Source organism: Coregonus clupeaformis, chromosome 12 (genome assembly GCF_020615455.1).
Source record: "Coregonus clupeaformis isolate EN_2021a chromosome 12, ASM2061545v1, whole genome shotgun sequence".
Lineage (NCBI taxonomy): Eukaryota > Metazoa > Chordata > Actinopteri > Salmoniformes > Salmonidae > Coregonus > Coregonus clupeaformis.
In genome coordinates, this window is record NC_059203.1 from 11,966,164 (window position 1) to 11,981,972 (window position 15,809).

General features: G+C 43.7%; 1 protein-coding gene across 1 annotated transcript in view; it reads right to left on the reverse strand.

Annotated features, from left to right (window-relative positions):
• LOC121577721 (rho guanine nucleotide exchange factor 10-like protein) overlaps positions 1–15,809 on the reverse strand; it is a 158,694-nt gene that overhangs the window by 31,816 nt on the left and 111,069 nt on the right. Inside the window, exons 22-23 of the mRNA XM_045223702.1 lie at positions 3,137–3,351; positions 1,531–1,688 (exon numbers count right to left, since the gene is read on the reverse strand). Of these exons, the coding sequence (XP_045079637.1) occupies positions 1,531–1,688; positions 3,137–3,351 (373 nt within the window). The remainder of the gene's footprint in view (positions 1–1,530; positions 1,689–3,136; positions 3,352–15,809) is intronic.

Here is a 15,809-nt window from a genome sequence, read left to right on the forward strand (position 1 = left end):
CATTCTTCCACCTTTTCAAATTCACTCTTTTAAAAGTCCCCTCGCCCCATGCACAAGCCTGGGCGATATCACTGCTCTACCACACGCACCACAGAAGGAACCAGGCGAAACACTGGAAAGCGATCAAAAAACTGTTTAATTCCATCTAAATATTTTCTAAATACATTTCTGAAGCTCAGACCTTCAACTCTAAGAAGAGTATGAATTATATCTATATGAAAAAAGACATTGGGATTTTCCACTAAGCAACAATGTGCTGGGAAGGCTGTTCATGTGCCTTTTGATAGAAGTCCCATGTGAGGACTTTATATTTTCCTACTCCTGCAGACATGGTTTCCAGCCAGTAGTGTGCCATCCAGGGGCATCAATCTTTAACATCTGTGCAAAATGCACAAACATTGCCTGACACCATCCACGCTCCACTCCAGAGCTTTTCACCTGTCTTCTCCCTCTTTTTTATTTATTTATTTTACATAACATGAATAGTCATATTTAAATCGGCACGCAACACACTGGCATAATTAATCATCCTTCCTGCTTGGCTGAAGGTGAGAGCAGAGTAGAGTGCTGGGGAGATGCAGGCAGCTACACTGACACAGCCAGGACAGACGCACCACACCGCACTGCACTGCACCACACCACACCGCGCGGTGATAGAGCCATTGTGCTCCCACAGGATGAGGTGACTGACTAGGAAAGTGAATGTTGAGATTGTGCTAACTAAGCCTCCTGGCCCTATGATATGCCTGACTGACCACAGCACAAGCACGCCAACCATTGAATGGTGACTTCAGGTGTCATTTCTTTACATTTACTGGCAGTGAAGATCACCAACAATGGGCATTAAAATAGGTATTTTAAGGCAATATTTTCCAAGGTTGCTAGTCTGAAATTAAGTTGCTTTTCACAAATCCCCTGAAAAATCTATCACGCATTACACGTCTCTGCAAGCAGACTGAATGCATGACAGAAATTATGTTTCTCACACACTCACTGAGGCATTCACTGCAGCAGATAGAGACATGCATGGGCATGTACAAATTGACAGATGTAAAAATTGAAACAAGGAAACAGTAAGACTCCTAATTGCACTACTAATTTCATTGGATTACTAAATCAAAAGCCATTTTTGTTACAGATACGAGGCCTGTTAATAATGTCTAATAACAAAATAACTGATCCATTTTAATGTCACATTCCATACAATATAATAAAATCCTTAAAAATTGTTGCTACAGTAGGCTAATGAGTGAATGAAATTATTATCTGAATTAATATAAGTTACTAGCTAATATTTGTGAGAGCATTAGTGGCGTAACATTATTATAAAATTATTCCATTCTCCTGCTTTAATTGTGCTGCAATTGCTTTCATTGCTATAATGGTGATGGCTTGAAACATGTATTTCTATGTGTCCATCTATGACTACTGACATTAAATAATTTGCTATGTTAGTAGTGTGATGCTTCAACCATTTTGGATTTAAATCTGAGGACTATCTTCCTGACAAACATGGAGAGACCTTCTTACCTCCATTACTCCTTCCATAGACCATCATGGTTCCATCCCTGAGCCCAGCGAACAGGAAGTTGGTGGAGTGTTTGAGGCACAGGACAGGGCAGCTATGAGGGTTCCGCAGGTTCAACAGGCACTGGGCTGCAGTGTCCACACTGCTATACACCAGGATGCTGGTGGCAAAAGGAGCAGGAACAGTCTACATGATAAATGAACATAATTTATGAAGACAGAGTACCTCGTTATTATGTCATTTGATGTAACTGGGCACTTTGGAGCTTCTGTATTGTGTGTGCAGCCTCTCGCTCTTTCTCGATTCCATGTGAACTTCAGTGACTGTGCTGCACTTCTTTTTTTTTCTTTACAATGACAAATGCGCACCTTTGGAGAAATGTATTTATTTCACGAAAGAGAACGTTAACTAGCTTTGGAGTTGACAGTCATTCTATTGTGTCCTGCTAAAATGACTGCTGAAATTGTGCTGCTATTACACTCTGTCTTTTCCAATGATGTACATGTATATATAAACCCCGGATTGCTGATGCTATGTATTGGCCAATTAGAGGCTTTGAAGCCATCCGCCGCCATATAGAGCCCCACAGTGGAGGAGTCATAATACCAAATAAAACCTAGTGTTTTTTTTGATAACCATGTAAATCTCTCTAGGTTTTATGGGTATTATGACTCATACTGTGGTCCTCTCTATGGGTACTCCCTAGAAGGAGCAGTCCTCCATAGGAATTAATAGAATTCTACAATTTCAATAAAATGTTTCAAGAACAGAAATACACATATTTTACTATTTCTTTGTTGAAGTGGGGATTAACAGCAGTACAAAAAAAAAAAAAATGCTTTATATTTTTATTTATTTGACATGTTTTATGTTCAGTTCACATAATATAATTTAAAATAATGAATTAAGGTGTCTGTAATAGAATATACTTGCCAAAAACGAATGTAAACATTAATAAATGCATTTCTATAGCTTTTTTGTTTTTTTACAATAGAGGAGGAGTACCAAGATGGCTGTGCAGTGGCTTCAATACAGCGCCCCCCTGTCGGTCATCCAGGGTATATACACATCAGTGGTCTTTTCTCTCATCTCAGGTCAAATATACAAGAGTGAATGAGTTAACATAAACAAATAAATGGCACACATTTAATTTTATTCTGGTGCCCAAATGAATAACAGAAACATTTGCAAAGAAAATAAATACAGTAAACTGGCAATATCTTGCATCTCAAATGCAAGAAGAGTGTTTTCTCGGTCTGAGAAAGTAATGCAATCACCAGGACTGTGACAGATTCTGAGATTAAAATATTCCTCGATTACATGCAGTAGAAATCTGAAAATATAGACAGTAGATGGGAAAATAAGAAATGGTTGTGTGCCAGGATTCGAAGTGTATGAAATCAACTCTGATTTCTTGGTCCGATCTACTATTGCTAGTCTGATAGTAGCCTTACATAAATTGAATACAGATTATGACTCTCTGTGAAAACAAATTGACTTCGGAAGTAGGATGATAGTGGTGATACCAACAATAGTAAATACAATAATATTGCTGTGTAACTCACACTACTTATTTGACAATTTCTCTAAGAGCTGTGTTCACCTCACCTTCCATCATCTAGTCCCAAACAGATGGTGTTCCCCACCCCAGTAGGGCTCCTGAAGGTCACAGCCTCCACCTCCTCTGAGGGGCTGGGTTCAGGCACATACTCCAGACACCTGACTGGGGCCCCCACCTGGAGGCTCTTCACTGGGCGCAGTGTGGGCCTGTTCAGGGAGAAGATCTCCACCTGCCCCTGGGTGACATCTCCTCCACTGGCCACCTGCAGAGAGAAATGGTGGGATACTCCTTACTGGCTACCTACAGAGAGGAAAGTTGGGTATTTAACGTCATTAAGATAGTCCTGCACTAGTCACCTAGAGCAGGGGTTCCCAAACTTTTTCACTCAGGCCCCCCTTCCAGCATTGGGGAACATCCCACGCGTGCGCCACGTCTATTTCTGTGTCAATTTCTATTCACTTTGGTGTTCGGCAGGGGTTTTCTTCCAGCTGTTCGACATTTCTTCTTGAGGCAAGTCCAAGTTCGGTAGCCGAAGTCTACGCCCCCTTCGTCGGTGATTGTTCAACAGTACTTTGTTGTCATTCAACGAGAGACTAATAGTTTTCAGAGAAAAAAAATTCACTTGAGAAATACTGCACCAAACATCTTAGTTAATGATACATTGTGCGACTAAGACCTTCTCTGCAAAAATGTCCAAATTAATTACAGATGTCTTGATTTATTTAGATGAATTCTGACTATTTTGAGGAAGTGTTACGTCTATGTTGTTTCTACGGTGGCTCAAGGGGGACAAACAGTAATATTTCTGCTTCTTTCTTGTTTTTTAAGCGGTCTTTTAGGGGAGTGCAAGAGGCACAGAAGTTAGCTTCGCCAAGCCGAGTTCTGCTAGGAGCAAACCGAACCTAGTATGCGGGCACCTTAACACAGCACAGGCGAATAGGGTCTGGGTGGATGGTGGTTGAGAAATATGTTGCATATGAGACTATGGGCCATCTTTTTGAGTTACTTGCTCACACTTACAATATGCAAGTCTTGATAGAATTTCAGAAGATGGAGAACACGTCGTCTTCTGTAATTCCTCTTAGCTCTGCCAGCAGTTCCAGGCAGTTTCAGCAAAGACTAAAGTTAAAATCAAATATCCTTTCAAATCCTGTCTATAGTCCTCCCTCACTTTTAAATATCCCTCAGATTCAGAGAACACAGACTGTAATGGATTCACAATGTCATCTCTAGAACATCAAACAATTTCTAAAACTCTGACATCTTTTCATCAATGGAGAACAGAGAGATTTTAAAAAAAATACTTTGAAAGGCTGTGCATCACTTGACAATTGAGGGTTTTCTTTAAGATGATGATTGATCTAATGCTTGAGGCGGGGACTGAGCAATGACAAACTCAATCCCAATGAAGGGATGAAATACAGCAGTTGACTGTTGAATCAGACGACAAGGTGACCCAATTAAAACTCATCTTCACAGAACGGACAGAATGGGACAAGGTTATTGGTCATTAGGAGGGGGTGCACATTGACCAGTGGTTGTATGTTAATGGTGTTCCTTTACCCATAGTCCATAGTGTCTACAGGGTGCTCCTTTACCAATTGTCCATCGTGTCTACAGGGGCTTAGTTCAACATAGCTTGTTCACCAACACACTCTGAGTGAGCCACAAGTAGCATTCCATCTAAAATATATATATATTGTGATGTCACGAGAGGCTACACAGCTTTCAGCGGGATTGCTCAAGTAGTGCAAGGAGACCAGGTTCAACCAAAACAAGGATTTTATTAAAGGTCTGGGGAAACTAACGAAAGTATAACACAATACTGTTCTCTGGTGGCTCTTAAGGGTTAACAGTTCAGGGATGTCTCTTCCACATCCAAAATCATAACTCTCCCTTGCTCAAATAACTTTTCCCCAGTCTTACTGTCTTCCACGTTGCAGCTAGTGGCCAACCCAGCAAAACGTCCTTCCAAATGTCCCACACGTATTTCCACAGGTGCATATATCCAAAGGTGAGTATTTCCCAAAGGTAAGTATCTCCAAATCCTTATATTCCTCATGGAAGTGGACGTGCAGCACTCTTGTCCTCCAGAGAGCCCACGTTGGAGACTGTGTCTCTTCCCTTCCCAAACCTTCAGCTCATCAGCTCCTCATTTGTTTCAGCTGCGTGGGAAGATTGGCCATAGAGGGGTGGAGTTCCCGACCATACCAGCAGATGGAGCCATAGCTGTCTGGGTTTGCAGCCACCTCAGGGGGATGTAACGTCCCTCCAGGACACAGCCTCTCGTGACATCACACATCCCCCTCCTCGGGACCGACGTCCTCGTCGGGGTAAAGGCAGCGAAGAAGGCATCACGCCGGGAGAGGGCGTCCGCATTGCCGTGGTGCTTGCCAGCCTGCTCTCTCTTCAACTCCTCCACCTCTAGGACCAGGGACTCAGCCTCCTGTTGTCTCTCCTTGAGTTTCTTACTGAACGCATCAGCCTTGGTTTTAGCAGAGTTTAGCTTCTGTTGAGCAGCTTTCAGTTCCTTCTCTCTCTCTGCCTCCGCATTCTTCATCTTGTTCTCCAACACCTTGTACTTCTCCTCTGCCTTCTTCTGGACCTCCTTACTACTGCGCAGGGTCTCCTCACACTCCTCGATGGTCCTGCGCAGCCTCTCCAGCTCCTCCTGTTGCTTATGGAAGGAGCTCTGTTGGAGTTTAGCCTGGAGGATATCTAACTCTTCTGTCTTCATGTCTAACTGTTGCTTTAACAAACGATACCTCTCAGCGGTCCCCTTCAGACCAGACAGTTCTTTGTCCAGATTCTGTAGCTCTGTCTCTGTGTCGGTCTGGGCACCTGCCATCCCTATCAGAGCCCGGGCGGGAGTGAGTAATTCGGAGGATTGCACCGGAGCCTTCCCAGGATGAGTCTTGCCTCTCCGTTTCCGAGGTACTCGGGTTATCCTCTCCTGAGACTCTCTCCAGAGTGGGTAAAAGGCTGGGCAGTCTCGTCCAATTAGGACAGGGACGGGGGAGGGAATCAACCACCCCCGCCGTCGTGTGTATGGTTCCCCGTGTGCTGGTCATTGTAAGTTCAGTAATGGGGTATTCTCTGGTGTCCCCATGGACACAGGAAACTGGGAGGACTTTCCCCGGGGTCAGACACGTTGGGCCCACCAAATCCTTACGCACCAGGGTGGCCCGGCTACCAGAATCCAGTAAGGCCTCCACATCATGGTGATTCACAGTTACCGGGCAGGTGGGGGGTCGATCTGGGCCGCCATCTACGACTCCCAAGAGCGAGGCAAAACGGTGTGTGGGTGCTGAGCTGGAGGACTCCGCAGTGGGCATAGGTTCATCGGCTGGTTTCCCACACTGCCAGGAGATATGTCCCATCTCCCCACACCGGTAACACTGTCGAGTTTCCCCCTCCTGGTGTACTCTTCTTGGACCCGTCTGGTTTCTGGCTCCCCCTGGAGCCGGGATAAGTCCTGACGTGGCTGGGTTCGAGACCTTGGGGTCCTTTGGACGGGTTCTTCCCATTTGTGGTGGGGCCGCCCTCCTGGGGTCTTTTCGGGAAGCATTCAGCATCTCCGCTGTGGCCTGGTACTTTTCCACAGCTTCCACGGTCAGATCAGCCGTGGTCAAGGCCTGTTGACTGATGAACCGTTTTGCCTCATAAGGCAGGGCGCGTAGGTAACGATCCACCACAACGGCCTCCACCACCGCCGCTGCTGTATTCCTCTGCGGATCCAGCCATTTCCTTGCGAATCGGACAAGTTCATGCATCTGCGCCCGAGGAGGTTGGTCTGGTTGGAAGGTCCAGCTGTGAAAGCGCTGGGCCATACCAAACTTTGTGAGTCCATATCTGCTGAGGATCTCAGACTTCAGGGCATCATAGTCAGTAACCTGGTCAGGGCCCAGGTCCCGGACAGCATTCAGCGATTCCCCGGTTAGAAAGGGGGCTAACAGACCAACCCACTGTTGCTTGGGCCAGGCTTCCCTAGTGGCCGTGGCCTCAAATGCATGCAGGTATGCCTCAATGTCATCGGTAGCTCCCATCTTAGATATAAAGTCACTTGCCTTTATTGGGCGGGTATTTTGGACCACCCTCTGTCTCTGCAACTGCAATTCCTCTGCCTTCAGAAGGTTGGCTTTCTTTTGCTCCTCCAAGAGAGCCACGTTTGCTTGCATCTGGGCTTGCTGGCCAGCAACAAGGGCTTTCAATATGTCCTCCATTTCAGTCGGGCGGGGAGCCTACGGCCAACTTGGAAAACTGGGTGATCAAACCTTCGGGTATCCTCCTCTGACATGCACTATTAACGCTTGAGCGTGCCCGTATTCTCCACCATCTGTGATGTCACGAGAGGCTACACAGCTTTCAGCGGGATTGCTCAAGTAGTGCAAGGAGACCAGGTTCAACCAAAACAAGGATTTTATTAAAGGTCTGGGGAAACTAACGAAAGTATAACACAATACTGTTCTCTGGTGGCTCTTAAGGGTTAACAGTTCAGGGATGTCTCTTCCACATCCAAAATCATAACTCTCCCTTGCTCAAATAACTTTTCCCCAGTCTTACTGTCTTCCACGTTGCAGCTAGTGGCCAACCCAGCAAAACGTCCTTCCAAATGTCCCACACGTATTTCCACAGGTGCATATATCCAAAGGTGAGTATTTCCCAAAGGTAAGTATCTCCAAATCCTTATATTCCTCATGGAAGTGGACGTGCAGCACTCTTGTCCTCCAGAGAGCCCACGTTGGAGACTGTGTCTCTTCCCTTCCCAAACCTTCAGCTCATCAGCTCCTCATTTGTTTCAGCTGCGTGGGAAGATTGGCCATAGAGGGGTGGAGTTCCCGACCATACCAGCAGATGGAGCCATAGCTGTCTGGGTTTGCAGCCACCTCAGGGGGATGTAACGTCCCTCCAGGACACAGCCTCTCGTGACATCACAATATACAGTGAGGGAAAAAAGTATTTGATCCCCTGCTGATTTTGTATGTCTGCCCACTGACAAAGAAATGATCAGTCTATAATTTTAACTCGCCGTGTTTGGAGGAGGAGGAATGCTGCCTATGACCCCAAGAACACCATCCCCACCGTCAAACATGGAGGTGGAAACGTTATGCTTTGGGGGGGGTTTTCTGCTAAGGGGACAGGACAACTTCACCGCATCAAAGGGATGTTGGACGGGGCCATGTACCGTCAAATCTTGGTTGAGAACCTCCTTCCCTCAGCCAGGGCATTGAAAATGGGTCGTGGATGGGTATTCCAGCATGACAATGACCCAAAACACACAGCCAAGGCAACAAATGAGTGGCTCAAGAAGAAGCACATTAAGGTCCTGGAGTGGCCAAAGCAGTCTCCAGACCTTAATCCCATAGAAAATCTGTGGAGGGAGCTGAAGGTTCGAGTTGCCAAACGTCAGCCTCGAAACCTTAATGAGTTGGAGAAGATCTGCAAAGAGGAGTGGAACAAAATCCCTCCTGAGATGTGCGCAAACCTGGTGGCCAACTACAAGAAACGTCTGACCTCTGTGATTGCCAACAAGGGTTTTACCACCAAGTACTAAGTCATGTTTTGCAGAGGGGTCAAATACTTATTTCCCTCATTAAAATGCAAATCAATTTATAACATTTTTGACATGCGTTTTTCTGGATTGTTTTGTTGTTATTCAGTCTCTCACTGTTCAAATCAACCTACCATTAAAATTATAGACTGATCATGTCTTTGTCAGTGGGCAAACGTACAAAATCAGCAGGGGATCAAATACTTTTTTCCCTCACTGTATATATAACAATCCCTGACAAAACAAGAGAGCGGACCTGACATAACTGATGTTCTGATGTTCTGAAAGAGCTGCAAAATCTGGACCATTACAAAGCAGCTGGGCTAGAAAATCTGGACCTTTTCTTTCTAAAACTAGCCACCGAAATTGTCGCAACCTCTATTACTAGCCTGATCAACCTCTCTTTCGTAACATTTGAGATCCCCAGAGATTGGAAAGCTGCCGCGGTCATCCCCCTCTTCAAAGGGGGTGACACTCTAGATCCAAGCTGTTACAGACCTATATCCATCCTGCCCTGCCTTTCGAAAGTATTTGAAAGCCAAGTTAACAAACAGATCACCGACCATTTCGAATCCCACCGTACCTTCTCCGCTATGCAATCCGGTTTCCGAGCTGGTCATGGGTGCACTTCAGCCACGCTCAAGGTCCTAAACGATATTATAACCGCGATCGATAATAGACAGTACTGTGCAGCCGTCTTCATCGACCTGGCCAAGGCTTTCGACTCTGTCAACCACCGCATTCTTATTGGCAGACTAAATAGCCTTGGTTTCTCAAATGACTGCCTCGCCTGGTTCACCAACTACTTCTCAGATAGAGTTCAATGTGTCAAATCGGAGGGCCTGTTGTCTGGACCTATGGCAGTCTCTATGGGGGTGCCACAGGGTTCAATTCTTGGGCCGACTCTTTTCTCCGTGTATATCAATGATGTCGCTCTTGCTGCTGGTGACTCTCAGATCCACCTCTACGCAGACGACACCATTTTGTATACATCTGGCCCTTCATTGGACACTGTGTTAACAAGCCTCCAAACGAGCTTCAATGCCATACAACACTCCTTCAGTAGCCTCCAACTGCTCTTAAACACTAGTAAAACTAAATGCATGCTCTTCAATCGAACGCTGCTGGCACCCGCCCACCCGACTAGAATCACTACTCTTGACGGGTCTGACCTAGAGTATGTGGACAACTACAAATACCTAGGTGTCTGGTTAGACTGTAAACTCTCCTTCCAGACTCACATGAAGAATCTCCAATCCAAAGTTAAATCTAGAATCAGCTTCCTATTTCGCAACAAAGCCTCCTTCACTCATGCTGCCAAACATGCCCTCGTAAAACGGACTATCCTACTGATCCTTGACTTCGGCGATGTCATTTACAAAATAGCCTCCAACACTCTACTCAGCAAATTGGATGTAGTCTATTACAGTGCCATCCGTTTTGTCTCCAAAGCCCCATACACTACCCACCACTGTGACCTGTACGCTCTTGTTGGCTGGTCCTCACTACATGTTCGTCGTCAAACCCACTGGCTCCAGGCCATCTATAAATCACTGCTAGGCAAATCCCCACCTTATCTTAGCTCATTGGTCACCATAGCAGCACCCACCCGTAGTCTGAGCTCCAGCAGGTATATCTCACTGGTCATCCCCAAAGCCAACACCTCCTTTGGCCGCCATTCCTTCCAGTTCTCTGCTGCCAATGACTGGAACTAATTGCAAAAATCTCTGAAGCTGGAGACACTTATCTCCCTCACTAACTTTAAGCATCAGTTGTCAGAGCACCTTACCGATCACTGCACCTGTACACAGCCCATCTGAAATTAGCCCACCCAACTACCTCATCCCTATATTGTTATTTATTTTGCTCTTTTGCACCCCAGTATCTCTATTTTCACATAATCCCTTGCACATCTAGCATTCCAGTGTTAATACTAATTGTAATTATTTTGCACTATAGCCTATTTATTGCCTTACCTCCATAACTTGCTACATTTGCACACACTGTATATATATTTTCTGTTGTAGTTTTTGACTTTATGTTTTTTTACCCCATATGTAACTCTGTGTTGTTGTTTTTATTGCACTGCTTTGCTTTATCTTGGCCAGGTCGCAGTTGTAAATGAGAAGTTGTTCTCAACTGGCTTACCTGGTTAAATAAAGGTGAAATAAAAATAAATAAATAATCAAAACCGGCCTCAATCATCCCCCACTCCCACTCTGGGTTCCACACTCTCTGCTGTAGGCCTGAGTGGCTGCCAGACTGAATAGAGGATTGATTCTGCAAGTATCACACTCATATTATATACAAGTATAAACATATATAGAAGAGACAGGAATGCTTAGGGGGGAGGTGTTGCTGTATATATTCAGAGCCATATCCCTGTAATGCTTAGAGAAGATCTTATGTCAAGTGTTATTGAAGTGTTGTGGTTGCAGGTTCACCTGGCACATCTACAGCCTTTTCTTTTGGGGTGTCCCTGTAGGCCACCAAGTTCTAAATAATATGTGTGAAAAGCTTGATAGTGTATGTGATGTAAACAGAGAGGTCTACTTTCTTGGGGACCTGAATATTGACTGGTTTTCATCTAAAGCCTTTTCTTTTGGGGTGTTGCTATAGGTCACCGAGTGCTAACAGTCATTATCTAAATAATATGTGTGAAATGCTTGATAGTGTATGTGAAGTAAACAGAGAGGTCTACTTTCTTGGGGACCTGAATATTGACTGGTTTTCATCAAACTGTCCACTCAATAGGAAGCTTCTCACTGTAACCAGTGCCTTTAAATCTGGTTCAGGTTATTAATCAACTTACCAGGGTGTTTCCAAACACAACAGGAACAAGATCATCCACATGTATTGATCACATTTTTACTAATACTGTAGAACTTGGAAATGATGCAGACAATTACATTGATGGAAGTTACAATCTATCTACAATATTAAAGCTGATCTACCCACTAAAAAAAAATACTGTAGAACTTTGTTCTAAAGCTGTTTCCGTACCCATTGGATGCAGTGATCACAATATAGTGGCTATATCCAGGAAAGCCCCAGTTCCAAAAGCGGGGCCTAAAATAGTATATAAGAGGTCAAACAAAATATTTAGCTGTGACTCTTATGTGGATGATGTAAAAAAAAAGATGTGTTGGTCTGATGTGATTAATAAGGAGCATCCAGACGCTGCACTTGATGAATTTATGAAATTGCTTCTTCCAATTATTGATAAACATGGACCTGTTAAGAAAATGATTGTTAGAACTGTTAAGGCTCCATGGATAGATGAGAAATTGAAAAACTGTATGGTTGAAAGAGATGGGGCAAAAGGAGTGGCTAATAAGTCTGGCTGCACAGGTCTGACTAAACTCAACAAAAAGAAGAAGAAACTGTATTATGAAGTCAAGATCAATGATATAAAGAATGATGGGGAAAATACTTTGGAGTACTTTAAATGAAATGATGGGCAGAAAGACAAATTCAACTCCATGTTTCATCGAATCAGACAGTTTATTTATCAAAAAAACATTTGATGTTGCCAATTGTTTTAATGATTACTTCATTGGCAAAGTGGGCAAACTTAGGCAGGAAATGCCAACAACGAACAATGAGCCATCGTACTCATGCATAAAAAAAACAAATACTGAAAGAAAAGCATTGTAAGTTCGAATTTTGTAAAGTTGGTACTGGCATTGACAACTTAGATGGAAAACTACTAAGGATTGTACTTGACTCTATAGCCACTCCTATCTGTCATATCTTTAATCTGAGCATAGAGGAAAGTCTTTGTCCTCAGGCCTGGAGGGAAGCTGTGAGGGGAACGGCACCTCCGTACCTTCAGGCTCTGATCAGTCCCTACACCCAAACGAGGGCATTGCATTCATCCACCTCTGGCCTGCTGGCTCCCCTTCCTCTGCGGAAGCATAGTTCCCACTCAGCCCAGTCAAAACTGTTCGCTGCTCTGGCACCCCAATGGTGGAACAAGCTCCCTCACGACGCCAGGACAGCGGAGTCACTCACCACCTTCCGGAGACATTTGAAACCCCACCTCTTTAAGGAATACCTGGGATAGGATAAAGTAATCCTTCTACCCCTCCCTTACCCCAACCCCCCCAAAAAAATAAAAAATAATAATAATAATACAAATATTTTTTTTTTATAGAAAAACATTATGAAACAAGAAAAAAATAAAAAAAATATATATATATATATATATATATATATATATATATATATATATATATATATATATATATATATATATATGTAATGTGGTTATCCCACTGGCTATAAGGTGAATGCACCAATTTGTAAGTCGCTCTGGATAAATGACGTAAATGAAAATGTAAATGTAAGCCAAAGTCATTCCGCTACCCAAGAGTGGTAAAGTGGCCTTTACTGGTTCTAACAGCAGACCTATCAGCTTGCTGCCAGCTCTTAGCAAACTGTTGGGGAAGAAATTGTGTTTGACCACATGTTAGATTTCAGTGCAGCCTTTGATATTATTGACCATAACCTGTTGTTGAGAAAATGTATGGCTTTTCAACCTCTGCCATATCATGGATTCAGAGCTATCTATCTAATAGAACTCAGATGGTTTTCTTTAATGGAAGCTTCTCTAATGTCAAACATGTAAAGTGTAGTGTACCGCAGGGCAGCTCTCTAGGCCCTCTACTCTTTTCTATTTTTACCAATGACCTGCCACTGGCATTAAACAGAGCATGTGTATCCATGTATGCTGATGATTCAACCATATACACATCAGCAACTACAGCTAATGAAGTAACTGAAACCATTAACAAAGAGTTGCAGTCTGTTTTGGAATGGGTGGTCAGTAATAAACTGGAGCATTGTATTTGGTACAAATCATTCCCTAAGTACTAGACCTCAGCTGAATCTGGTAATGAATGGTGTGGCTGTTGAACAAGTTGAGCAGACTAAATTACTTGGCGTTACCTTAGATTGCAAACTGTCATGGTCAAAACATATAGATTCAATGGTTCTAAAGACGGGGAGAGGTCTGTCCGTAATAAAGAGATGCTCTGCTTTTTTGACACCACACTCCACAAAGCAAGTCCTGCAGGCTCTAGTTTGATCTTATCTTGACTATTGTCCAATCATATGGTCAAGTGCTGCAAAGAAAGACCTAATTAAGCTGCAGCTGACCCAGAACAGAGTGGCACATCTTGCTCTTCATTGTAATCAGAGGGCTAATATTAATACTATGCATGCCAGTCTCTCTTGGCTAAGAGTTGAGGAAAGACTAACTGCGTCACTTCTTGTTTTTATAAGAAACATTAATGTGTTGGGAAATTCTAAATTGTTTGCACAGTCAACTTACACACAACACTGACACACACACTTACCCCACCAGACATGCCACCTGGGGTCTTTTCACAGAACAAATTCAAGGAAACATACAGTATTATACAGAGAGTGCATGGAACTCCCTTCCATCTTATATAGCGCAAGTGAACAGCAAACCTGGTTTCAAAAAACAAATAAAGTAACCCCTCATTGCACAACACCTCTCCCCCATGTGACCTAATTGTTGTGTGTACGTAATGACATGTATGTGTAACTGATAGATGCACACACACACACACTACAAGTTCATGTTTTTAAATGTATTTAAATTGTAAAGTATTTTGTCTGTAATGTATTTTTCGTTATGTGTCGAACCCCAGTAAGACTAGCTGTCACCATTGGCATCGGCTAATGGGGATCCTAATAAATCTAATAATAGCTCAAATCAAATTTTGGCCTTGTGTCAAGCCTGCCAATGTCACGATAGGGGAAGGGAAGAGAGGAAGGGGGTAAACCTTGAGCTGTAGCAATTTCAATTTGGAGGCTCCAAATCACACTCTCCAATCATTAAGTGAAGTCGTCATGGATTTTCAACAGGATTCTCCAAGCTGTTTTTCTCTCTATGGGACTGGTGCAACTGTCCAACTGAAGTGTAATGTCCCTCCCAAAAACTGACACTGAATAGCAAAGATGGATTTTCCACAGGAGTCACATTATGTGTGTAAGACAAGGATAAATATAGTCTTTAGCTCCTTTCGCCTCCCCTCCCTGGCCTTATTTGCATGCAATCATTTGTTAGATTTGTATAATAATGGACTGTTGCACAGGGAAAACTATAGATACGAGCTCCCCGAAAACAAAGCTTCAAGACAAGTGGCTCTGTGTAACCACAGCCTGAAGCAATCCCAACTCCCACATTCTCCTACACTTAAGCAGTCACACATCCAACTGCCCCTGTCCTTCTCTATCCAATTCCTCCACAGACCCAGTGAAATGACTATGCCCTGACAAACTCATCACTACTTGTTTGTGGGAATAGATATCTGGAGTCGTGCCCTGGCCAGAGTTCTGTTGTTTTGTCAGAGTGCAGCAGGAACTTCCTGAAAGTAACTAACTGCTCTGACAGCAGTAAAATATGATCTCTTATTCTGTTTCAGTCCTGCTTTGTTTACCATGTTATAATCTGAACCTGTCTGAATTCTGGAGTGGCTGAGGACGGGGGTAAGAGGAGAGGTCATTTATGGTATAAGGGGGAGATACACCAGTCAGAGAAGGGGAGTGAAGCGGCCAATGTAGGCAAACAGGGAAATGCATGTGAATCAGACTGATTAGAAACAATGTCATTACCGTGATCAAAGCCAGCAGAAATCCCACCAGCCCATCTCACTTTAACATGATTAGTGTCATCCCTCATTTGACAAGCCTGCCAGGGAGGTAGATCTGAGACAAGTGGGGGAGTGAGCAGAGGGGAGCAGAGCGCCCGAATAGTTGTTTATTCATGGAACCACTGGCTCTTATTATGATATTGTGTATCTTAAAAAAAAAAAAAATCCTAACTTTGGGATGTTGTTAGGGAATAAATTACAGGCATGTGACATACAGTAGCTTGGGAAGAACACTTACTTAGGTGAAGATGTATGCTGTTTGAAAAGTTATCTGTGATGATTGCATGGTAGGTAACAGTTGATGCTGGACTGTTCGCAAAACTTGATAATGTGTTGCAACCTGTCACACATTTGGCCTACATAACTCCAGCACTTGACATTCTCAAGCATGTGTGTAAAGGATATTGTGTTTGGCGAGCTAACATAACCAACATTGCATGGGCATGTATCAGTAAAGCACTGTTTCTCAAACCTTCATTAATA